The sequence below is a fragment of the Oncorhynchus masou genome, chromosome 15, assembly GCF_036934945.1.
Source record: "Oncorhynchus masou masou isolate Uvic2021 chromosome 15, UVic_Omas_1.1, whole genome shotgun sequence".
Taxonomy (NCBI): domain Eukaryota; kingdom Metazoa; phylum Chordata; class Actinopteri; order Salmoniformes; family Salmonidae; genus Oncorhynchus; species Oncorhynchus masou.
This window is the reverse complement of record NC_088226.1, coordinates 48,428,562-48,456,229: the sequence shown is the minus strand read 5'-3', so window position 1 is coordinate 48,456,229 and position 27,668 is coordinate 48,428,562. Positions and strand designations below refer to the sequence as shown.

At 42.9% G+C, this 27,668-nt stretch overlaps 2 protein-coding genes across 9 annotated transcripts in view; one reads left to right on the top strand and one right to left on the bottom strand.

Annotated features, from left to right (window-relative positions):
* Window positions 1–137: 137 nt before the first annotated feature.
* On the top strand, window positions 138–14,996 carry echdc2 (enoyl CoA hydratase domain containing 2). 4 transcript variants are annotated; one of them, XM_064989520.1, is made up of 10 exons: window positions 140–624; window positions 3,264–3,331; window positions 6,510–6,597; window positions 6,674–6,760; window positions 12,427–12,519; window positions 13,620–13,676; window positions 13,794–13,981; window positions 14,400–14,450; window positions 14,727–14,774; window positions 14,844–14,996. In XM_064989520.1, the coding sequence occupies exons 1-10, from the start codon at window positions 384–386 to the stop codon at window positions 14,919–14,921; spliced, it is 999 nt and encodes a 332-aa protein (XP_064845592.1). In that variant the 5' UTR covers window positions 140–383; the 3' UTR covers window positions 14,922–14,996. The 4 variants fall into 4 exon arrangements, with proteins under 4 accessions (XP_064845594.1, XP_064845595.1, XP_064845593.1 ...); XM_064989522.1 differs by lacking the exon at window positions 12,427–12,519 and having other exon boundaries at window positions 138–624; XM_064989521.1 differs by lacking the exon at window positions 6,674–6,760 and having other exon boundaries at window positions 139–624.
* A 78-nt stretch (window positions 14,997–15,074) lies between these two features.
* Window positions 15,075–27,668, bottom strand: part of LOC135556366 (protein zyg-11 homolog) — a 35,365-nt gene continuing 22,771 nt past the window's right edge. For 3 of the 5 annotated variants that reach the window (XM_064989514.1, XM_064989517.1, XM_064989516.1), the window contains exons 12-18: window positions 26,885–27,046; window positions 20,658–20,705; window positions 20,207–20,404; window positions 19,967–20,019; window positions 19,735–19,832; window positions 19,124–19,327; window positions 15,075–19,039 (exon numbers count right to left, since the gene is read on the bottom strand). In XM_064989514.1, the coding sequence (XP_064845586.1) occupies window positions 19,023–19,039; window positions 19,124–19,327; window positions 19,735–19,832; window positions 19,967–20,019; window positions 20,207–20,404; window positions 20,658–20,705; window positions 26,885–27,046 (780 nt within the window). In that variant the 3' untranslated portion in view covers window positions 15,075–19,022. Of the gene's footprint in view, window positions 19,040–19,123; window positions 19,328–19,734; window positions 19,833–19,966; window positions 20,020–20,199; window positions 20,405–20,657; window positions 20,706–26,884; window positions 27,047–27,668 lie in introns of those variants that run through there. The other 2 variants (XM_064989515.1, XM_064989518.1) reach the window with 2 other exon arrangements.

The window sequence follows — 27,668 nt, the reverse complement described above, 5'->3', positions numbered from 1 at the left end:
GTGTCAGTATGTAATCAAGCCGATGATCCCACTATGAAAAGAGAGATCACTAAAACAGGTTCAAGTACGTTTATGGATGCTCAAATGAACTCGGAAATAAAAACGTATCCGTTCCGTTCCCAAAAACGTCAAGCAGAGTAAGACTGGAATAGAACAAAGTTGGCCTTAGACATACTGATATAAACTCGGTTTTGCGTCCCCCCTTGCCCTTGGCTTAACTAAGGATTTGGGATGTAGCTGATCCTAGATCGGTTCTTAGATCCCTCGGGCAACTTATACCCGGAGCTGAAACTAAAAAACAAGTCAATTGGTTGTAGCCTACTTCCGTGTTTTCTTTTAAACGAAATAGCTCCATACACATAAGAAAAAGGAGAAACACAACCATGACTTTCCTTCGAAGGTTTGCGATTAGGCACGGCTCTCTCTCCCGCGGCTTGGGTGCTCTATCCCCGGCGTCTCTTGGAGCTCCAGGCTCGGTAACGTTACACCGTGTGGGAGTGGAAAAGCTGCCCAGCCGAGGACTCCCTTTCACGGGGCACAATGACACACACACAAGCTGGCTACACACCGAGACGCCAGAGTCTGTAGAAGTGGATCTAAAGCGACTAGATGGAGAGGACACTGGTAGGGAAGGACGCTCTTTGAAATCTTTATGCTTTCCGCTACCAGGAAACCGAGTTGAACGGTAGTAAGGTTTACCATTTTTGAGTGAGTGCAAGTTCCAGAATATTCACCATGGTCGACAACCTGGTCTCAGAGCATTTCGTATTAGCGTTCCATTTATTATGATACGTATGTATTCATTTGTGGATAATCCATCACCCATTTTGTATGATATGTTACGAATTTGTTAAATGTACAATATCTAACTAATTTGCAAAACATTCTATATGTTACGAATTATCTAAATGTATGATATGTTACAAATTCTAGCTAGGTGGCTAACTAATGTTAGCTGGGTTAAGGGGAGGGTTACCTAACATGCTAAGTAGTTGAAAAGTGGTTAATCAGCTAAATGCTAAAGTTGTCTGTGAAGAGATTCGAACTCCAACCTTTGGGTTGCTTAACGTTTGTTATACGCCCACCCACCAACTACTCTAATATGGGTTATGTAACCATACCAAATGTAGCATCCCTTACTTTTATGAGAATCTTGGATTTAAATGTACTATGTAAACGTCTTGTGTATGAGATCAGGCTGTGATTGACAATCCTGAGAATCATAAACTCAGCAAAAAAAGAAATGTCCTCTCACTGTCAACTGCGTTTTATATTTCAAACTTAACATATGTAAATATTTGTATGAACTTAACAAGATTCAACAACTGAGACAGAAACTGAACAAGTTCCACAGACATGTGATTAACAGAAATGGAATAATGTGTCCCTGAATGAAGGGGAAGTCAAAAGTAACAAGTCAGTTTCTGGTGTGGCCATCAGCTGCATTAAGTACTGCAGTGCATCTCCTCCTCATGGACTGCACCTGATATGCCAGTTCTTGTTGTGAGATATTACCTCACTCTTCCACCAAGGCACCTGAAAGTTCCGGGAAATTTCTGGGGGGAATGGCCCTAGTCCTCACCCTCCGATCCATCAGGTCCCAGACGTGCTCAATGGGATTGAGATCCGGGCTCTTCACTGACCATGGCAGAACACTGACATTCCTGTCTTGCAGGAAATCATGAACAGAACAAGCAATATGGCTGGTGACATTGTCATGCTGGAGGGTCATGTCAGGATGAGCCTGCAGGAAGGGTACCACATGAGGAAGGAGGATGTCTTCCCTGTAACGCACAGCATTGAGATTGCCTGCAATGACAAAAAGCTCAGTCCGATGATGCTGTAACACAATGCCCCAGACCATGATGGACCCGCCACCTCCAAAATCGATCCCGCTCCAGAGTACAGGCCTCGGTGTAATGCTCATTCCTTCGACGATAAACGCGAATCCGAACATCACCCCTGGTGAGACAAAATGGCGACTCGTCAGAGTAGAGCACTTTTTGCCAGTCCTGTCTGGTCCAGCGACGGTGGGTTTGTGCCCATAGGCGACGTTGTTGCCGGTGATGTCTGGTGAGGACCTGTCTTACAACAGGCCTACTAGCACTCAGTCTAGCCTCTCTCAGCCTATTGTGGACAGTCTGAGCACTGATGGAGGGATTGTGCGTTCCTAGTGTAACTCGGGAAGTTGTTGTTGCCATCCCGTACCTGTCCCGCAGGTGTGATGTTTGGATCCGTCCTGTCTCCCTGTAGAGCTGTCTTAGGAGTATCACAGGTCGGAAATTGCAATTTATTGCCCTGGCCACATCTGCAGTCCTCATGCCTCCTTGCAGCATGCCTAAGGCACGTTCACGCAGATGAGCAGGAACCCTGGGCATCTTACCTTTGGTGTTTTTCAGTGTCAGTAGAAATGCCTCTTTAGTGTCCTAAGTTTTCATAACTGTGACCTTAATTGCCTGCCGTCTGTAAGCTGTTAGTGTCTTAACGACCATTCCACAGGTGCATGTTCATTAATTGTTTATGGTTCATTGAACAAGCATGGGAAACAGTGTTTAAACTCTTTACAATTAAAATCTGTGAAGTTATTTAGATTTGTACGAATTATCTTTGAAAGACAGGGTCCTGAAAAAGGGACCTTTTGTTTTGCTGAGTTTAGGTAGCTTAGGTGAATAAGCTTACCCTGAAATGACATAAACATTATCTGAAGTTACAGGGGAAGTAAGCGCACCACCTGCTGTGCCATAAAGGTCCAGCCCTTGATTTGATTTGGATGTAACCTCTTGGTAGAGGCAGAAGAAGTAGTAGGTACTTTGATACAGGGAGTGTTGTGTTGCAGGAGCTTCTGTACAGAGTGAAAACCATGTCCTACTATTCAGTGAATAACACTGAGGTAAACACTGACATATTTACACACACACAGGGGAGATGCTGCTTATAAAAAACCTTCAGCCTAGCCACATGTCAGACAGCCTCAGGCATTCACCTCCTGTCTCTTTCTCTCCTTTCCTCCCTCCATCACCTCCTCTCCTTCCCACTCCTTCTGTCCCTCCTATCCTCTTCTTCATCCCTCCCTCATCCTCTCCTCTTCTCCAGACATACACACACACACACACACCTGTCACCTCATGGCTCAAATCTAATGTGACAACATCATCAACGTCTGCACCTGGGCCTGTGCAGCTGCTTATATTTCAAATGCATAAACAATAACACACACACACACACACACACGTGACTCTCTCTCTTTCTCTCTCTCTCTGTAGGTATAGCTGATGTGTTGATGTGCCGTCAGAAGGCAAAGAACGCTCTGGGCCGTGTGTTTGTCTCTCAGGTGGGTTTGATCTCTATTTGACCTTACACACGCATCAAATTGCTAACTATTGATCAGAGGTGTGGACTGAAGTCACATGATTTGAGTCTGACTTGATAGAAAATACATTTACTTTAGACACTGAGGAGTATTGCTGTCTGTAATAAAGCCCTTATGTGGGGAAAAACTAATTATGATTGGCTGGGTCTGGCTCTCCAGTGGGTGGGTCTATGCCCTCTCATGTCCACCCATGGCTGCACCCCTGCCCAGCCATGTGAAATCCATAGATCAGGGCCTAATGAATTTCTTTCAATTGACACATTTCCTTATATGAACTGTAACTCTGTAAAATCTTTGAAATTGTTGCATGTTGTGTTTAAAAATAAATCAGTATATACAGTTGAAGTCAGAAGTTTACATACACCTTAGCCAAATACATTTATACTCAGTTTTTCACATATTCTAACATTTAATCCAAGTAAAAATTCCCTGTTTTAGGTCAGTTAGGATCACCACTTTATTTTAAGAATGTGAAATGTCAGAATAATAGTAGAGAGTGATTTATTTCAGCTTTTATTTCTTTCATCACATTCCCAGTGGGTCAGAAGTTTACATACACTCAATTAGTATTTGGTAGCATTGCCTTTAAATTGTTTAACTTTGGTCAAACGTTTCGGGTAGCCTTCCACAAGCGTCCCACAGTAAGTTGGGTGAATTTTGTCCCATTCCTCCTGACAGAGCTGGTGTAACTGAGTCAGGTTTGTAGGCATCCATGCTCGCACACACTTTTTCAGTTCTGCCCACAAGTTTTCTATAGGTTTGAGGTCACGGCTTTGTGATGGCCACACAAATACTTTGACTTTGTTGTCCTTAAGCCATTTTGCCACAACTTTGGAAGTATGCTTGGGGTCACTGTCCATTTGGAAGACCCATTTGCGACCAAGATTTAACTTCCTGACTGATGAGATGTAGCTTCAATATATCCACATAATTTTCCTTTCCTCATGAAGCCATCTATTTTGTGAAGTGCACCAGTCTCTCCTGCAGCAAAGCACCCCACAACATGATGCACCCACCCCAGTGCTTCAAGGTTGGGATGATGTTCTTCGACTTGCATGTCTCCCCCTTTTTCCTCCAAACATAACGATGGTCATTATGGCCAAACAGTTCTATTTTTGTTTCATCAGACCAGAGAACATTTCTCCAAAAAATTACGATGTTTGTCCCCGTGTGCAGTTGCAAACCGTATTCTGGTTTTTTTATGGTGGTTTTGGAGCCGTGGCTTCTTCCTTGCTGAGTGGCCTTTCAGATTATGTCGATATAGGACTAGTTTTACTGTGGATATAGATACTTTTGTACCTGTTTCCTCCAGCATCTTCACAAGGTCCTTTACTACTGTTCTGGTATTGATTTGCACTTTTCGCAAACCAAAGTACGTTCATCTCTAGGAGACCGAACACTTCTCCTTCTTGAGCGGTATGATGCCTGCATGGTCCCATGGTGTTTATAATTGAGTGCTATTGTTTATGCAGATGAACGTGGTACCTTCAGGCATTTGTAAAAGCTCCCAAGGATGAACCAGACTTTTGGAGGTCTACAATTTTTTTCCGAGGTCTTGGCAGATATTTTTTTCTCCCCGTGATGTCAAGCAAAGAGGCATTGAGTTTGAAGGTAGGCCTTGAAATACATCCACAGGCACACCTCCAATTGACTCAAATTATGTCAATTAGCCTATCAGAAGCTTCTAAAGCCATTACATCATTTTCTGGAATTTTCCAAGTTGTTTAAAGGCACAGTTAACTTGGTGTATATAAACTTCTGAGCCATTGTGATACAGTAAATTATAAGTGAAATAATCTGTCTGTAAACAATTGTTGGGAAAAATACTTGTGTCATGCACCAAGTAGATGTCCTAACCGTCTTGCCAAAACTATAGTTTGTTAACAAGAAATTTGTGGAGTGGTTGAAAAATGCATTTTAATGACTCCAACCTACCGGTAAGTGTATGTAAACTTCCGACTTCAACTGTATGCCTTAGTGGTAGTACTGACAACAGAGCCTTCAGAAAGTATTCAAACCCTTTGACTTATTCCACATTTTGTTGTGTTTCAGCTCAAAATGCAGGCGTATGAAGCAGTTTATTTCTATATCTTGCGTTTTGAAAATGCGTCACTGTTTATGGTTGTAATGCATGCATGCACGTGCTTCCGTGGGGGTAGGAAGCTTTGAACCATTCCTTTTTGTGGTCGCATGTGAAAAAGTTTGAAAACAACTGAGCTAGCGAACAAATTGCTGATTTGATGTACAGCGATAGGTTTGGGTTCAGCGTAAACGTCAAATTGTAGGGAGAGAGGATTGCCAATGTCACAAGAGGCTGCTGAGGTGAGAACGGCTCATAATGATGGAATGGAAACCATGGGTTTGATGTATTTGATACATTCCACTCATTACACTCCAGTCAATACCCCGAGCCCATTCTCCCCAACTAATGTGCCACCAACCTCCTGTGAAATTTGCTCCAAAAACTGTTCGGTGATCAAGTGTTTTAGAGAAAATAATGAAAAGGTCTGTCTGTTAGCCTCATTAAATATACAAAGATTTGTAGTTGAACAAGTCATTGCCTGTACAGATTTAATTTTTGATTGACTTGACTTGGAAAAAAACCTGTGACTCGACTTGCTCTTAGAAAGCACGACTTGGACTTCAGACTCGACCTGTTCTACCTGGGACCTGACTTCAGACTCGACCTGTTCTACTTGGGACCTGACTTCAGACTCGACCTGTTCTACTTGGGACCTGACTTCAGACTCGACCTGTTCTACTTGGGACCTGACTTCAGACTCGACCTGTTCTACTTGGGACCTGACTTGCTCTTAGAAAGCACGACTTGGACTTCAGACTCGACCTGTTCTACCTGGGACCTGACTTCAGACTCGACCTGTTCTACTTGGGACCTGACTTCAGACTCGACCTGTTCTACTTGGGACCTGACTTCAGACTCGACCTGTTCTACCTGGGACCTGACTTCAGACTCGACCTGTTCTACCTGGGACCTGACTTAAGACTTGGACCTTTCGACCTTCTTGTGAGTGACTCGAATAATAGTGACTTGGTCCCAGCTCTGCTATTGATCTAACAGAGTATGATGACTGCTAAGACTATTCTCTCTCTCTCTCTCTATCTATCCATCTCTCTCTAGATGAGGGAGCTGGTGTCCTCTCTACACCATGACACAGCTGTGAGAGTGGTGGTCTTCAGGAGTCTGGTACAAGGGGTCTTCTGTGCAGGTTTGTCCTTTTGTGTGTGTCTGTGTGTGTGTGTGTGTGTGTGTGTGTGTTTATGTCTTCTCTGTGTCTTCTGTAGGAGCTGATCTGAAGGAGAGAGCTGAGATGAACCACTCTGACGCCGATCTGTTTGTTCACGGCCTGCGCTCACTCATGACTGAGATCGGTGAGGGGTGTGTGATCGATTTTTAGGATGTCTCACGGTCTGACAAATACTGCTCTCACTCAGTCACCTTTCACAGCAAATGCGTTAGTGTTACATACATTACCAGTCAAAAGTTTGGACACACCTACTCATTCTCCGGTTTTAATTTCTTTTTAATATTTTCTACATTGAAGAATAATAGTGAAGACATCAAAACAATGAAATAACACATTTGAAATCATGTAGTAACCAAAAGTGTTAAACAAATCAAAATATATTTTATATTTAATATTCGTCAAAGTAGCTACCCTCTGCCTTGATAACAGCTTTTCACACTCTTGGCATTCTCTCAACTAGCTTCATGAGGTAGTCACCTGGAATGCATTTCAATTAACAGGTGTGCCTTGTTCAAAGTTAATTTGTGGAATTTCTTTCGTTAGTGTGTTTGAGCCAATCAGTTGTGTTGTGAAATGGCAGGGTTGGTGTACAGAAGATAACCCTATTCGGTAAAAGACCACGTCCATATTATGGCAAGAACAGCTCAAATAAGCAGAGAAAAGACAGTCCATCATTACTTTAAGACATGAAGGTCAGTCAATCTGGAGAATTTCAAGAACGTTTAACGTTTTTTTCAAGTGCAGTAGCAAAAACCCTCAATCACTATGATGAAACTGGCTCTCATGAAGACCACCACAGGAAAGGAAGACCCAGAGTTACCTCTGCTGCAGTGGATAAATTCATTAGATTTATCAGTCTCAAAAATTGCATCCAAAATAAATGCTTCAGAGTTCAAAGTAACAGACACATCTCAACATCAACTGTTCAGATTAGACCGTGTGAATCAGGACTTCATTGTCGAATTGCTGCAAAGAAACTAGAGGTCGACCGATTAATCGGAATGGCCGATTTAATTAGGGCTGATTTCAAGTTTTCATAACAATCGGTAATCTGTATTTCTGGACACCGATTATGGCCGATTACATTGTACTCCACGAGGAGACTGCGTGGCAGGCTGACGACCTGTTTTGCGAGTGCAGCAAGGAGCCACGGTAAGGTGCTAGCTAGCATTAAAATTATCTTATTAAAAACAGTCAATCTTAACATAATCACGAGTTAACTACATGTGGTTGATGATAGTACTAGTTTATCTAGCTTGTCCTGCATCGCATATAATCGATGCGGTGCCTGTTAATTTATCATCGAATAACAGCCTACTTCGCCAAACGGGTGATGATTTAAGAAGCGCATTCGCAAAAAAAGCACTGTCGTTGCACCAATGTGTACCTAACCATAAACATCAATGCCTTTCTTAAAATCGATACACAAGTATATGTTTTTAAACCTGCATATTTAGTTAATATTGCCTGCTAACATGAATTTATTTTAACGAGGGAAATTGTGTCACTTCTCTTGCGTTTTGTGCAAGCAGAGTCAGGGTATATACAGCAGTTTGGGCTGCCTGGCTCATTGCGAACCGTGTGAAGACCATTTCTTCCTAACAAAGACTGTAATTAATTTGCCAGAATTGTACATAATTATGACATAACATTGAAGGTAGTGCAATGTAACAGCAATTTTTAGACTTAGGGATGCCACCCGTTAGATAAAATATGGAACGGTTCTGTATTTCACTGAAAGAATAATAAACATTTTGTTTTCGAAATTAGTTTCCAGATTTGACCATATTAATGACCAAAGGCTCGTATTTATGTGTGTTATTATATTATAATTAAGTCTATGATTTGATATTTGATAGAGCAGACTGACTGAGTGGTGGTAGGCAGCAGCAGGCTCATAAGCATTCATTCAAACAGCACTTTCCTGCATTCTCCTGCACTTCGCTGTGCTTCAAGCATTGCACTGTTGATGACTTCAAGCCTATCAACTCCCGAGATTAGGCTGGCAGTACTATAGTGCCTATAAGAACATCCAATAGTCAAAGGTATATGAAATACAAATGGTATAGAGAGAAATAGTCCTATAATAACTACAACCTAAATCTTCTTACCTGGGAATATTGAAGACTCATGTTAAAAGGAACCACCAGCTTTCATATGTTCTCATGTTCTGAGCAAGGAAATAAATTGTTAGCTTTTTTTTGTTGTTGAATTTTACCCCCTTTTTCTCCCCAATTTCGTAGTATCCAATTATTAGTAGTTACTATCTTGTCTCATTGCTGTAACTCCCATACGGGCTCTGGAGAGTCGAAAGTCACGCGTCCTCCGAAACACAACCCAACCAAGCCGCACTGCTTCTTAACAAAGCGCGCATTCCAACCCGGAAGCCAGCCGCACCAATGTGTCGAAGGAAACACTTTGCACCTGGCGACCTTGGTTAGTGCGCACTGCGCCCGGCCTGTCACTGGAGTCGCTGGTGCGCGATGAGACAAGGATATCCCTACCGGCCAAACCATCCCTAACCTGGACGACGCTGGGCCAATTGTGTGTCGCCCCACAGACCCGCGACAGAGCCTGGGCGCAAACCCAGAGTCTCTGGAGGCACAAACGTTAGCTTTTTTACATGGCAAATATTGCAATTTTTCTTTCTTCTCCAACACTTTGTTTTTGCATTATTTAAATGAATTTGAACATGTTTCATTATTTGAGGCTAAATAGATTTTATTGATGTATTATATTAAGTTAAAATAAGTGTTCATTCAGTATTGTTGTAGTTGTCATTATTACAACTATTTATATATATTAAAATAGGTCGGTATGGGCTTTTTTTGGTCCTCCAATAATCGGTATCAGCATTGAAAAATCATAATCAGTCATCCTCTAAAAGAAACCACTACTAAAGGACACCAATAGTAAGAAGAGACTTGCTTGGGCCAAGAAACACGAGCAATGACCATTAGACCAGTGGAACTCTGACCTTTTGGTCTTGAGGTTTTTGGTTCCAACCGCTGTGTCTTTGTGAGATGCAGAGTAGGTTAACGGATTATCTCTGCATGTGTCGTTCCCACCGTGAGGCATGGAGGAGGAGGTGAGAGGGTGCTTTGCAGGTGACACTGTCTGTGATTTATTTAGAATTCAAGGTACACTTAACCAGCATGGCTACCACAGCATTCTGCTGTGATACACAATCCCATCTGGATTGCGCTTAGTGGGACTATCATTTGTTTTTTAACAGGACAATGACCCAACACACCCAGACTGTGTAAGGGCTATTTTACCAAGAGAGTTATGGAGTGCTGCATCAGATGACCTGGCCTCCACAATCACCAGACCTGAAGGAAAGTTGCCAACAATTGCTCAGCATGTGTGGAAACTACTTCAAGACTGTTGGAAAATCATTCCAGGTGAAGCTGGTTGTGAGAATGCCAAGAGTGTGCAAAGCTGTCAAGGCAAAGAAAGGGTGGCTACTTTGAAGAATCTCAAATATAAAGTATATTTTGGTTTTGTTTAACATTTTTTTTTGGTTACTACATGATTCCACATATTATTTCATAGTTTTGATGTCTTCACTATTCTACAATGTAGAAAATAGTAAAAATAAATTCACTTTTGACTGGTACCGTATGTGTACAGACTAGGGGCTACCCCTTGTCTTATTCATACTTCAGCCTGTTCTCATGCTAGTACATCTCTCTCAACAACCCGAAATTCTCTCTCTCTCTCAAATCACTTTATACAGTGCTTTCGGAAAGTATTCAGACCCCTTGACTTTTTGCACATTTTGTTACGTTACAGCCTTATTCTAAAATAGATTAAATGGAAAAAAAATCCTCATCAATCTAAACGCAATGCCCCATAATGACAAAGTGGACTGTTTTTAAAAATGTTTGCAAATGTATTCAAAATAAAAAAATGATACCTTATTTACATAAGTATTCAGACCCTTTGCTATGAGACTTGAAATTGAGCTTGGGTGCATCCTGTTTCCATTGATCGTCCTTGAGATGTTTCTACAACTTGATTGGAGTCCACCTGTGGTAAATTCAATTGATTGGACATGATATGGAAAAGCACACACCTGTCTATGTAAGGTCCCATAGTTGACAGTGCATGTCAGAGCAAAAACCAAGAAATTAGGTTGAAGGAATTGTCCGTAGCTCTCCGAGACAGGATAGTGTTGAGGCACAGATATAGGGATGATTACCATAAAATGTCTGCAGCATTGAAGGTCCCCAAGAACACAGTGGCCACCATCATTCTTAAATGTAAGAAGCTTGGAACCACCTAGACGCTTCAAGAACCTGATGGTCACTCCAACAGAGTTCCTCTGTGGAGATAGGAGAACCTTCCAGAAGGACAACCATCTCTGCAGCACTCCTCCAATTAAGCCTTTATTGAAGAGTGGCCAGACGGAAGCCACTCCTCATTAAATGGCACATGACAGCCCGCTTGGAGTTTGCCAAATGCACCTAAAGGACTCTCAGACCATGAGAAACAAGATTATCTGGTCTGATGAAACCAAGATTGAACTCTTTGGCCTGAATGCCAAGCGTCACGTCTTGAGGAGACCTGGCACCATCCCTACGGTGAAGCATGCTGGTGGCAGCATCATGCTGTGGGGATGTTTTTCAGCAGCAGGGACTGGGAGACTCAGGATCGAGCAAAGTACAGACAGATCTTTGATGAAAACCTGCTTCAGAGTGCTCAGATCCTCAGACAAGGGCAAAGCTTCACCTTCCAACAGGACAACGACCCTAAGCACACTGCCAAGACAACGCAGGAGTGGCTTTGGGACAAGTCTCTGAATGTCCTTGAGTGGCCCAGCCAGAGCCCGGACTTGAACCTGATCGAACATCTCTGGAGAGACCTGAAAATAGCTGTGCAGCGACGCTCCCCATCCAACCTGACAGCTTGAGAGGATCAGCAGAGAAGAATAGAAGAAACTCCCTAACTACAGGTGTGTCAGGAAGACTCGATGCGGTAATCCTTGCCAAAGGTGCTTCAACAAAGTACTGAGCAAGTGTCTGAATACTTATGATAATGTGATATTTCAGTTTTTTTATTTTCAATAAATTAGCACAAAATTCTAAACTATTTTTTTGTCATTATGAGGTATTGTGTTAAGATTGATAATAAGGGAAAAAACAATTGAATACATTTTAGAATAAGGCTGTCATGTAACAAAATGTGGAAAAAGTCTAAAGGTCTGAATACTTTCCGAATGCGCTGTCAGCCTTCACTACACAGTACGAGTTTCATCAAAATTAGAAAGTTATCACAGGGCCTATCGAGTGGCGCAGCGGTCTGAGGCACTACATCACAGTGTTAGTGACGTCACTACAGAACCGGGTTCGATCCTGGGCTATATCACAACCGACATTGATCGGGAGTCCAATTGGGCGTTGCACAATTGGCCTAGGGTTGTCCGGGTTAGGGGAGGGTTTGGCCGGGGGGCTTTACTTGTCTCATCGCGCTTTAACGACTCCTTGTGGCGGGCCGGGTGCCTGCAGGCTGACCTCGGTCATCAGTTGAATGTTGTTTCCTCCAACACATTGGTGCGGCTAGCTTCCGGTTTAAGCGGGCAGGTGTTTGGCGGGTCATGTGTCGTCGGACGAATAACTCGACCTTCACCACCAGAGCCCGTTGGAGAGTTGCAGTAATGAGACAAGCTCAAAATGGGGGAGAAAAAGGGCATACAAAATATAGTGTGTGTTTGTTCATTGTACTGTGTGCATGCGTGCATTCATAGTCTGTAACTACATCGTCTGAACTCTCCACATGCCGTCTCAGCTTTGTTGCCCATGCCGACGGTTGCTGCGGTGGATGGCTTCGCCCTTGGAGGGGGTCTGGAGCTGGCGCTCGCCTGTGACCTTCGAACAGCTGGTCAGTGACCTCTAACCTCTTACCTCACCAATCGCCATTAGCCTCTCACTTCTCACCTCTAATCGGGAGCCATCCCTTTTTCTGAAGAATAAAGACAGTCTAGATTAATGTGTACATTGCATCCGGAAAGTATTCAGTTTTCCACATTTTGTTACGTTACAGCCTTATTCAAAAGTGTATTAAATATTTTTTTCCCTCATCAATTTACACACAATACCCCATAATGACAAAGTTAAAACAAGTTATCCATTTTAGCAAATGTATTAAGGAATAAAAAAACATACGTTATTTACATGAGTATTCAGACCCTTTGCTATGAGACTCGAAATTGAGTTTAGGTGCATCCTGTTTCCATTGATCATCCTTGAGATGTTTCTACAACTTGATTGGAGTCCTCCTGTGGTAAATTCAATTCATTGGACATTTGGAAAGGCACACACCTGTCTATATAAGGTCCCACAGTTGACAGTGCATGTCAGAGTAAAAACCAAGCCATGAGGTTGAAAGGAATTGTCCGTAGAGCTCCAAGACATGATTGTGTCGAGGCACAAGTTATTGAAACACCTTTCACATGATAATGATTAGCAAAATATCTGAATATATTCATAGTTCAAATGACTTTGTGACAAGAAATGTGTGTATGTGTATGTAAATTCTGAGAAATGTAAGTTTTTAATTATACTCCTGAGTCTTATTTTGTCTAATTTGTAAAGCGAGCACATGTAGTTGCTATTTGTTGTACATTTTGTATAACATACACTAGTGTATTTAAATGTAAATAATGTATGTTTTTTTAATGATTAACGTATTCAAACACTCAACATGATTTTCATTTCACCAACATACTTTTCCACAGTGGTACCTTATCATGCGTAACTTGTCATATATATATTTTATGGAACTGCTAAAATCTAGAGAAAATATGGTTGGTAATAGATTTTTGGCAGAGGTGTGAGGTGAGCAGGTGTGTGTATGTGCGTGCACGTCTAGCTCTTCCAGACCCATCAGTCAGTCTGTACTCCCACCGTTGCTTAATGACACGCAGCCAGTCTGACCTTCAACTGTCCTCTGTGTGTGTGTGTGTGTGTGTTGTGTTTCAGCCAACTCTGCACAGATGGGTCTGATTGAGACAACACGGGGGCTGCTCCCAGGGGCGGGTAAGACAACCAGAAGTCATATGCGCGCACACACACACCAGTTACCCTCATGTCATCTCAGTTTGTTTGGCATAATGAGTTCAGCATCTTTCCCTCTCTACATCCTTTCTCCAATAGGGGGCAGTCAGAGGCTGCCCAGAGCGGTGGGCTTTGCCCTGGCCAAAGAGCTGATCTTCACCGGCAGGAGAGTGGATGGACAGAGGGCTGTGGACATGGGGCTGGTCAACAGAGCTACCGAGCAGAATTCAGACGGAGACGCTGCCTATAGAGAGGCACTGAGTCTGGCTAGAGAGATACTACCACAGGTTACACACACACTAAAACCTTACTCATTGTCTCTTTCCATTCCATAGTGATGAGTGATTTTATAAGTGGTTAGATTAAATGAGTTACTAGGGATGAGAAGAGAGATTAACACATTGACTGACTGCTTGGGTTTCAATTAACACAAACTGACTGACACTGGGGTTACATAGACATCTGCTGTCTCTCTGATCACATCCTGTCAGTTGTCAGTCAGTCACTGTCACCAGACCAGTCATACCAAACCAGGACACCAACTGACCACTGTAAGGGACATAGACAGCAGTGTTTGAACCTGGGTCATCTGCTGAGCTAAAGCTTTGTCATTATCTCAGGGAGCTAACACAAGTTTAGGTCTTAGACATGGTTACTCATCGTGCGTGTCCGTGGTCCTTCTTACCCCCAGTGTGTTCTCTCCAGGCTCCCATTGCTGTGAGGATGGCTAAGGAGGCTATGAACAGAGGCATGGAGGTATGGCTGCTTTACACATTACTCAGGGCCAGACCACAGTGTAACTTCCTGCAATTCTACAAATTTTTTCCCATGGGGCAGAGAGAAATGTGCATGCTATTCTAGTTTGCCACAAAGCAGAGAAAATGTTGCATTTTTAATTCAGATTTTGCCATTCCTTACGTGTTCATATGCTATCTGGGATACACACATCCCAGCTCATTATCTCAATGTATTTGATGACACCTGTCTGTGTGCTAGTAGCAGGTATGTCTGTAACCTGTCTGTCTCTCTCAGGTGGACATCACATCAGGGATGGCCATAGAGAGGATGTGTTACGCCAGGGTAAGAGGTCAAATGCTCATGTGCATTGTGAGGTCAAACTGTAGTGGTTAATCATCTTTCTCTCTCCAGGTGATCCCGACAAGAGACAGACAGGAGGGGATGGCTGCCTTTATAGAGAAGAGACCCCCACGCTACATTGGAGAGTAACACACATGGAGACTGCTATTGTGATTGTACACAAACCTAATTTTCATTCCTTTAATAAAGTGTTTTTCAACTGCAGTTGTAATATTTTAGCAGATGGATTAAGGATAAGTGTTTGTGATAAGGGATACAGATACAGTACTCGTTTACAACCGATGGGGGTGTACATTCTTTATTTCAGAAACATGAAAACATGACCCTCAGCAGCAACATATGCAAATGCTTCCCCTTAGATCCACTCTGCCCCCAGTTTCATGAAATACCCACACTGAAAGAATACTGACTGTCACATTAGGGGAATGTACAGACAAGACTAAACTTTCCCACAGCTTCAATCACAGTGAGGATGCAAACTCACATTCCATATTGTCAATATGTAAATTAGGATGCTGACTTTAGTTCACAAATCAGTTCTTTACATTGCATTTGATGCCATAGAGAAGGGATAGTATGACCCATGCAGCAGTAGCAACACATACAATGTGTAGGCTGATTGAAATTGAGCATGTTGTGATTTGCCAGCAGCCATGACATGTAATGTCAGCCTCAGTTGCATAGAGAATGAAGGCAGTAGCCTATAGCATTATCACAACAAGGATCACGCTCAGAACGTTGCAGATAGAATTGCCATGAATAAAGCAGACATGATTCTGTTACTCTTCAAGTCAGAGGCATGTCTGTTACACAGTGCATTTCTGATTCAGAACATTCCATAACGTTGTACCTACTGAACAAGGCCCTGATGGGAGAGCGCAATCAATATACAATTCCAAATTGACTGAAGCCTCATGCACTTCTTGTGTACATCTGAAAGGACTGTGTGGGGTTGAGCAATATGGTGAGAATTCAGAGAGCAAGGTGGGGAACCTGACATTTTTCTTACACCTATTCAATTATTTTACATCTAAATGAAGTGCCTAAAGGGTAGGGGCTATTAGTCGATTTGGGATTGAGCTATTCTGCTTCAGAATCCCCCCCAGTTGACTCCTTTGTTCCATTAAGTGCCTCATTTGGAAATAAACCAAAGACGTGTATTATTGTTTCCGTGCAACACTTTAAACATTTCCTTATAACCATTGTAGTTTCATCTCCCCCAATCCAGGTATGTACAAAATAGAATCCTCACACTCAGCCTCATACATGCTCCTGAATGTACTGACACTAGTACAAAGACACAACCAGCAAACACACACACACTCACCTATACCCATACACTGATCCACATACAGAAATATACAGGACTCTCAAGAATTTTTTTTGCCTGTACAAAGTCGTATTCTAAATATTGACCAATATAATTTGCCATTTGTGTCCACAGGGGAAATCATATTTACTTTCCCAACATAATTTCTATTAACATAATTCAGAAGAACTCAAATTCTGGAGGTCCACAGTACTGCTGATTTTCATCACCTAACCCTCTAATCAGGGACTGATTCAGACCTGGGACCGTGGCTTTTTAATTGATCCATCAAATAATTCATACATTTACATGAATCAATTAACTACCAGCCTGAAAAGATGTGCACTATGGAATACACTATGGACCTCCACCAAACTCACTGGTGTCCAAATAATAGACCTAAGCTTCTGGAAAAATCAAAACATAATAATTCAGACAAACTCAAGCATGCTGGGAAATCACATTGTCATGCACATATATTACTTAATCAGCCAATAAGAGGAGCTGGACTCTCAACCCCCCCCCCCCAAGTATTTAACCCCTTATTTTTGCCACCAAACAGACTCCATATATATTTCCATAATTCTTTTCAACTGGTACCAAGGGACCTTCAGACTTGTCTTGTGATGCTGCAAACGTGTTTGTGAGAGTCTCACCTTTACACAGATGGGTTATATTAATGTGTAGCCCAAACTGTTCGGACGCTACAAACAGAAGTTGGCAGATCGGCTGTACTGACTTCTGACGAGTCCCAAGACGCTTGCAGGGGTCGAAACGCAAAACAGAGAACACCCTGGTGTTCGTGAAGGTCTCATCTTTCCATAGAGGTGTCATAATAGTTTTGTAGGCCAAACTGGTCGTACGCTACAGACGATCGATTTTTGGGATGTCTCAGTCTGAAAAATACTGCTCTCACTCAGTCACCTTTCACCGCAAATGCGTTAGTGTTACATACAGTACCAGTCAAAAGATTGGACACCTACTCATTCAAGGATATTTCTCAATTTGTACTATTTTCTACATTGTAGAATAATAGTGAAGACATCAAAACTATGAAATAACACAGATGGAATCATGTAGTAACCAAAAAAAGTGTGTTAAACAAATCAATATATTTAATATATTTGAGATTCTTCAAGGTAGCCACCTTTTGCCTTGATGACAGCTTTGCACACTCTTGGCATTCTCTCAACCAGCTTCATGAGGTCACCTGGAATGCATTTCAATTAACAGGTGTGCCTTTGTTAATTTAATTTGTGGAATTTCTTTCCTTCTTAATGCGTTTGAGCCAATCAGTTGTGTTGTGACAAGGTAGGGGTGGTATACACAAGATAGCCCTATTTGGTAAAAGACCAAGTCCATATTATGGCAAGAACAGATCAAATAAGCAAAGAGAAACGACAGTCCATCATTAATTTAAGACATGATCGTCAGTCATACTGGAAAATTTCAAGAACGTTTAACCTTTCTTCAAGTGTAGTCACAAAAACCATACCATTAAGCGCTATGATGAATCTAGCTCTCATGAGGACCACCACAGGAATGGAAGACCCAGAGTTAACTCCACTGCAGAGGATACGTTCATTAGAGTTACCAGCCTCAGAAATTGCAGCCAGAATAAATGCTTCACAGAGTTCAAGTAACAGACACATCTCAACATCAATTGTTCAGAGGAGACTGCGTGAATCAGGCCTTCATGGCTGTAAAGAAACCACTACTAATGGACACCAATAAGAAGTTGAGACTTGCTTTGGTCAAGAAACACACTTAATGGACATTAGACCAGTGGAAATCTGTCCTTTGGTCAGATGAGTCCAAATTTGAGATTTTGGGTTCCAACCACTGTGTCTTTGTGAGACGTAGAGTAGGTGAAGGGATGATCTCTGGATGTGTGGTTCCCACCGTGAAGCATGGAGGAGGTGGTGTGATGGTGCTTTGCAGGGGACACCGATTTATTTAGAATTCAAGGCACACTTAACCAGCATGGCTAACACAGCATTCTGCAGTGATACGCCATCCCATCTAGTTCGCACTTTGTGAGACTATGATTTGTTTTTCAACAAGACAATGACCCAACACACCTCCAGACTGTGTAAGGGCTATTAGACCAAGAAGTAGAGTGTTGGATTGCTGCATCAGATGACCTGGTCTCCACAATCACTCGACCTCAACCCAATCGAGATGGTTTGGGATAAGTTGGACTGCAGAGTGAAGGAAAAGCAGCCAACAAGTGCTCAGCAGATGTGGGAACTCCTTCAATACTGTTGGAAAAGCATTCCAGGTGAAGCTGGTTGAGAGAAAGTATGTGCAAAGCTGTCATTAAGGCAAGAATATCAAATATATTTTGATTTGTTTAACACTTTTTTGGTTACTACATGATTCCATATGTGTTATTTAATAGTTTTGATGTCTTCACTATCATTCTACAATGTAGAAAATAGTAAAAATAAATAAAAACCCTTGAATGAGTAGGTGTGTCCAAACTTTTGACTGGTACTGTAGGTGGATTGAGATGCATCAAATGCAAAAAAACTTCTCTAGTTTAAATTAACAGATTTTTATGGTGATTATTTCATTATAAATAGATTTACGTGGGGGCATAGACATCGACCGTAGTGTTTTTAACCAACAACTATTTTCTTAGCATTTTGTTTTACATAATATTAATTTGCTTATCAGTAGCACGCATAAGTAGCCACATAGTTCTACTTTTGCTTACCAAACTCTAGAAAACATAGCAAGGTGTGTGTGCAAAGAAATGCATAGTTTCTGTCCTCTCATTCACTTTATAGTACCACCTTTAGACAGGATGGGGGGTGACAAGGTGTCCATCCTCACCCCTGTCTAATGAACGCACTCACGCACACGCATACACTTTCAATGGCCTCTTGTCCTGAAGGTAGCAGTGGGATAGGTTCTGATCAGGGCTTGTCACCCTCTGGAGGAGGAAAACAGAAACATTTTAACATGACTTTTAACATGTTCTGAAATAACACACTTCAAATAATTGTGTGTGTCTCACCTTTGTGTGTGTGGGGTTGTAGCGGGCAGCGGGTGTGTGTGTGTGTCTGTGTGGTCTGCCTGGTGCGAGCTTGGTGGCGCTGCAGGCTCTCCAGAATGCTCTCGGCCAATCGCATGACGTCTGCGTGGGTGTCAGGGTGTGTCTGGACCTTCTCCAACTGATGCAGACCTCCCTCCTCCAGCAGCATACTGCAGTACCGAGGGGCTGAAGGAGTTCAGAGAGATTACACTCACATCAATTATAGAAACTTTAAGATAGTGGTACGTGTGTCTCACCGTTCTACACTGGAGACAGGCAGATAGGGGGATGTGTATGTGTCTCACCGTTCTACACTGGAGACAGGCAGATAGGGGGATGTGTATGTGTCTCACCGTTCTACACTGGAGACAGGCAGATAGGGGGATGTGTATGTGTCTCACCGTTCTACACTGGAGACAGGCAGATAGGGGGATGTGTATGTGTCTCACCGTTCTACACTGGAGACAGGCAGATAGGGGGATGTGTATGTGTCTCACCGTTCTACACTGGAGACAGGCAGATAGGGGGATGTGTATGTGTCTCACCGTTCTACACTGGAGACAGGCAGATAGGGGGATGTGTATGTGTCTCACCGTTCTTGCTGCAGACATGCTGCATGGCCCAGGCCGCCCACAGCTGAACTCCTGGGGTGTGGAAACACTCCAGCAGGGGGAAGAAAGGGTTAAAGGACCTACAGGGAAAGAGGGATGAGAGGTGGAGGAGAGAGGAGATCATTAATACTCAGGCTGCATCTCAATGCTTTACAGTGTATTCCTCTCCTTTTGCGAGTGTATGGGATTATAAAGGTGTGTTCTGGGGTCTCACCTGTAGGCCACCATCTCACACGCTGGTGTCGGCCACTTCAGGATGGTAGAGTGCTAGAGGAGAGAGAGACACAGAACATGAGCCACATTTATGAACACATGAAGGTGGTGGGATAACATTACAACTCACTTTGACAACATACATACGTGAACACACGCACACAGACGCGCACACAGACGCGCACACAGACGCGCACACAGATGCGCACACAGGCCCCCCCCCCCCACACACACCACACACCAGTTGTTCTAGCAGGTCAGACCTCAGTGTGATACTGAGTGTCCAAGCAGCCTCTCCTCTGGAGGTGAGGTGGGCCAGTATCCCAGCAGCAAAGTAGGACACCTCCACCTCAGGGCTGTGGAGCAGGGAGCAGATGTGATCCAGGAAGCCCTGAACCATCAGCTCCACATGCAGCTCCCCAACCTCCGCTATGTTATTCTAAGGAGAGGCAGAGCCACAAAGTCAGCTCCTCCACTGTTCTACATCACTTCAAACAGGATGATTCAAATACTAAAACAACGGTATTGTCAGTATTGCTTCAGCTGAATTCACTAAGACCCTGTCCAGAAACACCCCCCTATGCACTCTGGCCACCTAGGGCTACCAGGGTTGGATGTCCACCTAGGGATACCAGGGTTGGATACCCACTAGAATAAATACACGCATTAATTCAGGGTTCACTATGACTCACCAGCAGCCCCAACACCTTCTGTTGGATGGAAGACTCAGAGGGGAATGACTGCAGAGAGAAAGAAAGAGGAAAAGAAAGAGGCATGAGTGAGTCAGCTTACACTTTAGGGTGACCGAGAGAGTGTAACTAGCACTTAGAGAAACAGCTCTAGGGTCTGTGAGTGTGTGTGTTAGTGTGTGTTTGTTCACTTGCACCCACCCGCAATTGCTAAATAACCCACCCGCAATCGCCCGACCATTACACTGAGCATACAAAACATTAAGGACACCTGCTCGTTCCAATGACATAGACTGACCAGGTGAATCCAGGTAAAAGGTATGATTCCTTATTGATGTCACTTGTTAAATCCACTTCAATCAGTGTCGATGAAGGGGAAGGGACAGGTTAAATAATTGTGTATGTGTGCCATTCAGAGGGTGAATGGGCAAGACAAAAGATTTAGGTGCCTTTGAATGGGGTATGGTAGTAGGTGCCAGGAGCACCGATTTGAGTGTCAAGAACTGCAACACTGCTGGGTTTTCACTCAACAGTTTCCCATGTGTATCAAGAATGGTCCACCACCCAAAGGACATCCAGCCAACTGTGGGAAGCATTGGAGTCAACATGGGCCAGCATTCCTGTGGAACACTTTCGACACCTTGTAGAGCACATGCCCCGACGAATTGAGGCTGTTTGAGGGAAAAGGGGGGAGGGGGTGCAACTCAAGACAGTACTGTGCAGCCTTCTTCATCGACCTAGCCAAGGCATTTGACTCTGTCAATCACCACATTATTAAATCGGCAGACTCAATAGCCTTGGCTTCTCAAATGACTGCCTCGCCTGGTTCACCAACTACTTCTCAGACAGAGTTCAGTCTGTCAAATCGAGGGCCTGGTGTCCGGACCTCTGGCAGTCTCTATGGGGGTGCCACAGGGTTCAATTCTCGGGACAACTCTTTTCTCTGTATATATCAATGATGTCGCTCTTACTGCTGGTGATTCTCTGATCCACCTCTATGCAGACGACACCATTCTGTATACATCCAGCCCTTCTTTGGACACCATGCAAACAAACCTTCAAACGAGCTTCAATGCCATACAACACCCCTTCTGAGGCCTCCAACTGCTTATAAATGCAAGTAAAACTAAGTGCATGCTCTTCAACCAATTACTGCCTGCATCCTCCTGCCCTACTAGCATCACTACTACGGACGGTTCTGACTTAGAATATGTGGACAACTACAAATATCTAGGTGTCTGGTCAGACTGTAAACTCTCCTTCCAGACTCACATTAAGCATCTCCAATTCAAAATTAAATATAGAAACGGCTTCCTACTTCGCAACAAAGCCTTCACTCATGCTGCCAAACGTACCCTTGTAAAACTGACTATCCTACCGATCCTTGACTTCAGCGATGTCATTTACAAAATAGCCTCCACTCGGCAAACTGGATGTAGTCTATCACAGTGCCATCTGTTTTGTCACCAAAGCCCCATATACTACCCACCTCTGCGACCTGTATGCTCCCATTGGCTGGCCCTTTCTACATATTCGTTGCCAAATCACTGACTCAAGGTCATCTATAAGTCTATGCTCGGTAAAGCCCCGCTTTATCTCAGCTCACTGGTCACCATAGCATCACCTACCCGTAGCCCGAGCTCCAGCAGGTATATTCCCACCTTTTTTTCCAGTTCTCTGCTGCCAATGACTGGAACGAATTGCAAAAATCACTGAAGCTGGAGTCTTATATCTCCCTCTCTAACTTTAAGCATCAGCTGTCAGAACAGCTTACCAATCACTATACCTGTACACCACCAATCTTTAAATAGCACACCCAACTACCTCATCCCCATATTGTTACATATCCTCTTGCTCTTTTGCACCCCAGTATTTTTCTATTGTGTTATTGACTGTACGTTTTTTTGTGTAACTGTGTTGTTGTTTTGACGCACTGCTTTGCTTTATCTTGGCCAGGTCGCAGTTGTAAATGAGAACTTGTTCTCAACTGGCCAACCTGGTGAAATAAAAGGTAAAATAAAAATAAATATTAGGAAGGAGTTCTTAACGTTTTGTATACTCAATGCAGTGGTGAATTTAGCATGTAATGCGGGGAAGAGAAAAAAATAGTTGGGATGCATGCCAGCAAAGCCAATACACAACACAACACTAAACAATACATTAATTGCACTATAATGCTGACAAACTGTGCACACAAACTGTTAGGGCCTAAAGCTGTCCCAACACCGTACCACTGCTTCACCAGGCTATCAGCGGAGCCTTGTCTTGCAGCGAAACAGTTCATTCAGCCTCATTTATTTAAAAAAAACATAGCTGATATGGCTGACTTGCTTAAAACAAATGTGGTTCTACTGACAATTGAGATGTACAAACTATGGACGACAAGCAGATAAGAGGCAATCCGTAAATTCAAATAACACATTAATAAGCGAGCTAGGACGGACATAGTCAATATAACTACTTCTTCAGATCTTTTGAAATGTAGAGCAACAGAATTCAGAACTTGGCCCGTTCTTACAGTATTCTCCCTGTATACCAAGTCAGAACCGTAGGATAAATAAAGGGGGCATATAAGCAGACAATGAAAGCTCTCACAATATTCCATGATTACATTTCTCTAAAAACAGGTTATAGACTACATGTGCACCACCAAGTCAGAACAGTAGGTGAAATTAAGAGGGGAAAATAGACCAAATTATTAGGGTGAGGTACATGGGCTACTAACATCTTACTACACAACATACACTTATGTATACTGTAACTAAGGAAGTAATACTATCTCCCTGGCATATTACATCTTTTATGCAGCAGCATACAAGACATTTGTGACCTTGTTGTGCTGTGCTCACTTGAACAGGAAGGTGGTGCAGCGGTCCTTCGTGGGCAAATTTTGTCACCAAACTTTGTCATCAAAGTCTGACATTCTCTGGATTTATGGTGCTTTCAAGACAACTGGGAATTCTGAAAAAAAACAAGGTCGAATTATGATGACTTCAGTGATCTTCAGGTCGTAGCGCTAGAAAGAGGCCCGAGTTCCCGACTTACAATTCCGAGTTGGATGACCGTTCAAAACGTATTTTCCCAGTCAGCGCTAGTTTTTTCCCCAAGTACGCAGTTGTCTTGAACTCACTGAAGTTAGATTTCCCAGTTCCGAGTTAACAGGTGTTTTGAGCGCGGCAGAAATCATGCTGGATTGACAGCATGGTCAATGTTGAAAGTTTATAATTTTAAGTTTGGAACAGAGACCCTGAAACCCAGACTTGGAACCACACACCCACTGAACTGAATAGCAGGTTCGTGATTGCTTTGCAATGCTTGCAGTTAGCCACTGAGTCCTTCCAAACCACTCACTGTTGAATTTGCGATTTCCAACTTGTTGTCTGAAGTTTATGTCCAATGGCCGATACTTTTTATCTATAATTTATCATGACAAAGATTAAAAAGGATTTGCAAGTAGATTGACTTGATTCATGATGATGACTGCTAGCAAATATTTTGAAGGCATAATGTTGACATGATCAGTCCAATCAAACTTACGGTAGATATAACGTGATTTGATGTAATTTTATTTGTGGGCAATGAACTTGAGCCTTGTTGGATGGGTACTTCTGATGTAAATATATGGCAGCACCCAAAGGGCTTGAATTTCGAGCTCTCCCTGTAGAGTTTGTGGTGATGTAGTGTCCCCATGAGTGACAGAACACTGAGCTAATCATGGCCTAACTAGAGAACATTACCAACCCCTAAGCTCCATATTTTCTGCTGGCTGCCCCACCACCACAGAAAGCACTGAGCTAGGCTGAAACACCTGCATTTTGGAGCTGCCTTACTCAAGAAAGCAAAAAAGAGGCCATTGCAAAAAATGTGGGGCTCAAAAGCCTCACCTGCACTGAATGACGGGTAGACACTGACGCAATGTGTGATAGTGACAATCCCGCAGTGGTGGGCCGTCAGAGCCAGCAAGGCCTTCTCTGCTGGCCTAAACATCATTAGAATATAATTTAAAAATATATATATATTTTCCCACAAATATGTATTAAATTATTCCCCATAGTAAGAGTTATACTCTTCATTTCATAGCTTTCCTCTTGGTTGCACTGCTTCCAGCCCCAGGTTGAGTCTTTATGTTAGATCTTTTATCCAATCATATTCAGCCATCATGAGTTGCCAGGGGTCTAAAATCTGCCCTCAGGCCTTCAGAATCAACAGTGCGGGCGCTTGTAGCTTGAAGTGAATGGAAAGGAAAATTTAGTGTCAACCAATCAGCTTTAGAGGTGGCTATTGTACGCCTGCTGGCTAGCTCCAGTGTTACACAGGAGCCAGCTAGCAGGCGTAGTGTGTGCTCGTCTTTTGATTGGATTCCCAATATTGAGAGGCAGGTCCTATGGGCAGGTCTATGCAGAACCTCAAAACTAGGAAACTGAATTTGATAAACAAATTAATTTGCGTACTACTAAGCTGTTTTTTCAACCCACAATGGCGGAAGGAGTAGAAGATATCGATTTGGTCGAGGATATAATTTAACGCCATTCTCAAGACGAACTTTTCAAGAAAAGTTAGACATTTTAAGGAGAGGTCGCCCGACGCCGACGCTACAAAGCCTGGTCACAGGTGGGAAAGGGGTTCGTTCGCCACTTTCAAAGTTCCAACTACGAGCGCTATCAATGGCTCACAGGCTCCGAGAAGTACTGCAAATTGTACTGTTGGGAATGCTTTGGATTTGGTGTTTGGAGCCACACTGACTTTGCAAACTTGAGTTGTCTAACCAAGGCAGCAACGAGACACCAAAGTACGGCTGGGCACTTACAAGCAATGGTGCTTTTGAAAACATTTGGGGACACCCGAGTGGATCTACAGCTCAACGAACAAGCGCGCAGGGCAACGGAGCTGCACAATGAAAAGGTGAAGAAAAATAGGGAAATATTTAAGACACATTGATTGTGTCCTGTTTTTGGGTGACGCCTGGTTATACTGCGTTTCTGTCTAAATGTATAGTGTCTAGAGCCATGGCATCATAATGATGGTAATAAGAGGTGGATTAATTCAGGTGGGACTGTGTAGGACCTCACTTAGGCCCAGGCCTCAGGCCCACGGCACGTCACTGCAATCCCGCCAATATAGAAAATGCATTGAGATGTTGAGATGACTGCTTATAATTTCAGAGATTCTCTGTGCAAATTGGTTTTTAATACATTTTTTATTTAACCTTTATTTAACTAGGCAAGTCAGTTAAGAACAAATTCTTATTTACAATGACAGCCTAGGAACAGTGGTTTAACTGCCTTGTTCAGGGGCAGAAGGACAGATGTTTTACCTTGTCAGCTCGGGGATTCAATCTTGCAACCTTTCGGTTACTAGTCCAACGTGCCACAAGGCTACCTGTCGGCAAATGACATCAGTTTGACCGGTAGTAAGGAAATAGAAAGCTGTGAAAAACGACCCAACATGTTTCTGATAACATTTCAGTTTGGCTTGGATGCATATTTTAGTGGTTGAAATACTAAATCAGCTGTTATGATGCCAATGAAGATAGATATACATGTAGAGGTGCTAACTGCACATGTGCATTCTCTTAAGATGCTGAAAGAAAGAAAGAAATCATATTTCTCCACTCCTGTTCCCGAGTAAAAATGTTGCCTCCATTTAGTGTATAATTTTACTGCAAGAAATGCTTAATTCTGCAGGAGTTAATAATAAGGCTGTATGATAAGTTATAGACGTACAGTCAGTGTCCAGATTTCAGTTTCCTTTCAACCCATCTGAACAGTAGGTTACATTTACCTTGACGTGCCATAGGCCTATTTGAAGTCCACATCTTGTGACTGTTGAATTTGTATAGTGCCTCACAATCACACATAACAGCTTTTCTCTTATTGAATTAAACTCCAACATTGTTCTCTTTGCCCCTGTGGATCGATGTTAATTAACTTTTTCTGCATTTGGTGATTGGCGTGTAGGCTATTTGGTGTGCGTACAGTTAGGCCCTCAAGTTTAGCCTTACGCACTAATGCCAGACAAGTTTTTCTTTCATTATAGCCTATAGATGTAAATTGCATAAGAATGATACATTTATGGATTCTTTAAGATATTGTTGTTTTCCCTTTATTCAACCCACCCAGCCACCCTTCTTCCACACAATATTTAATGACCCTTAACCCACCCGCGGATATAACTACAGGGACTGTGGGTAATGAGTCAACCTGTGCATCACGAGTGTGTGTGTGTACTACCTCCAGTACTTTGATGAACAGGTCCAGTCCCTGGTTCTCTATAAAATGGCGGCAGGTGGTTGGTGATTCGTCAGTGAGGTTCCAGAGTGCGCTCAATGTGAACTTGAGGGTGGCGTCCACCACGCCCTGGGTAGCCTTCTGATGCACAATGTGGAGAAGCTGCTGCAGAGGGGGGGGGACAGACACACACACAGAGCGAGAGACAGACAGATACAGCGAAGAGAGAGAGAGGGGGTAGAAAGAGTGAAGTGGGATAGAGATGGTGAACATTAGTCTTAAAATTATTATTGATTTTTTTTTTTTTTTTACACCCTGCAAACAGCAATTGACCCTTTTTGGTATTTTATTAGGATCCCCACTAGCTGTTGCTAAAGCAGCAGCTACTCCTCCTGGGGTACACACAAAACATGACATAATACAGAACATTAAAAGACAAGAACAGCTCAAGGTCAGAACTTCATGAATGTAAAAACAGCACACAGCCTACTTATCAATACATACACACAAAATATCTAGGTCGGGCCGGGCGCAGTGCATGCTGACAAGGTCGCTAGGTGCACAGTGTTTCTGCCGACACATTGGTGCGGCTAGCTTACGGGTTAAGTGGGCATTGTGTCAAGAAGTAGTACGGCTTGGTTGGGTTGTATTTGGTTGGGTTGAGTTCTGATACCACGAAATTGGGGAGAAAATGGTTGTAAAACATTATTTTTTTTAAAATAAAACTTTGAAGAGTAGAGGCCCTAGAGAGCTGTTCTGCGGTACACCACACCTTACATGTTTGACA

Bases quoted from the DNA above. Each gene is read 5' to 3' on its own strand.
- echdc2 (XM_064989520.1), top strand. From the start codon at position 384: ATGACTTTCCTTCGAAGGTTTGCGATTAGGCACGGCTCTCTCTCCCGC. The intron at 13,677-13,793 runs GTAAGACAACCA...TTTCTCCAATAG, and splicing joins GGGGCTGCTCCCAGGGGCGG to GGGGCAGTCAGAGGCTGCCC. The intron at 14,451-14,726 runs GTATGGCTGCTT...TGTCTCTCTCAG, and splicing joins CTATGAACAGAGGCATGGAG to GTGGACATCACATCAGGGAT.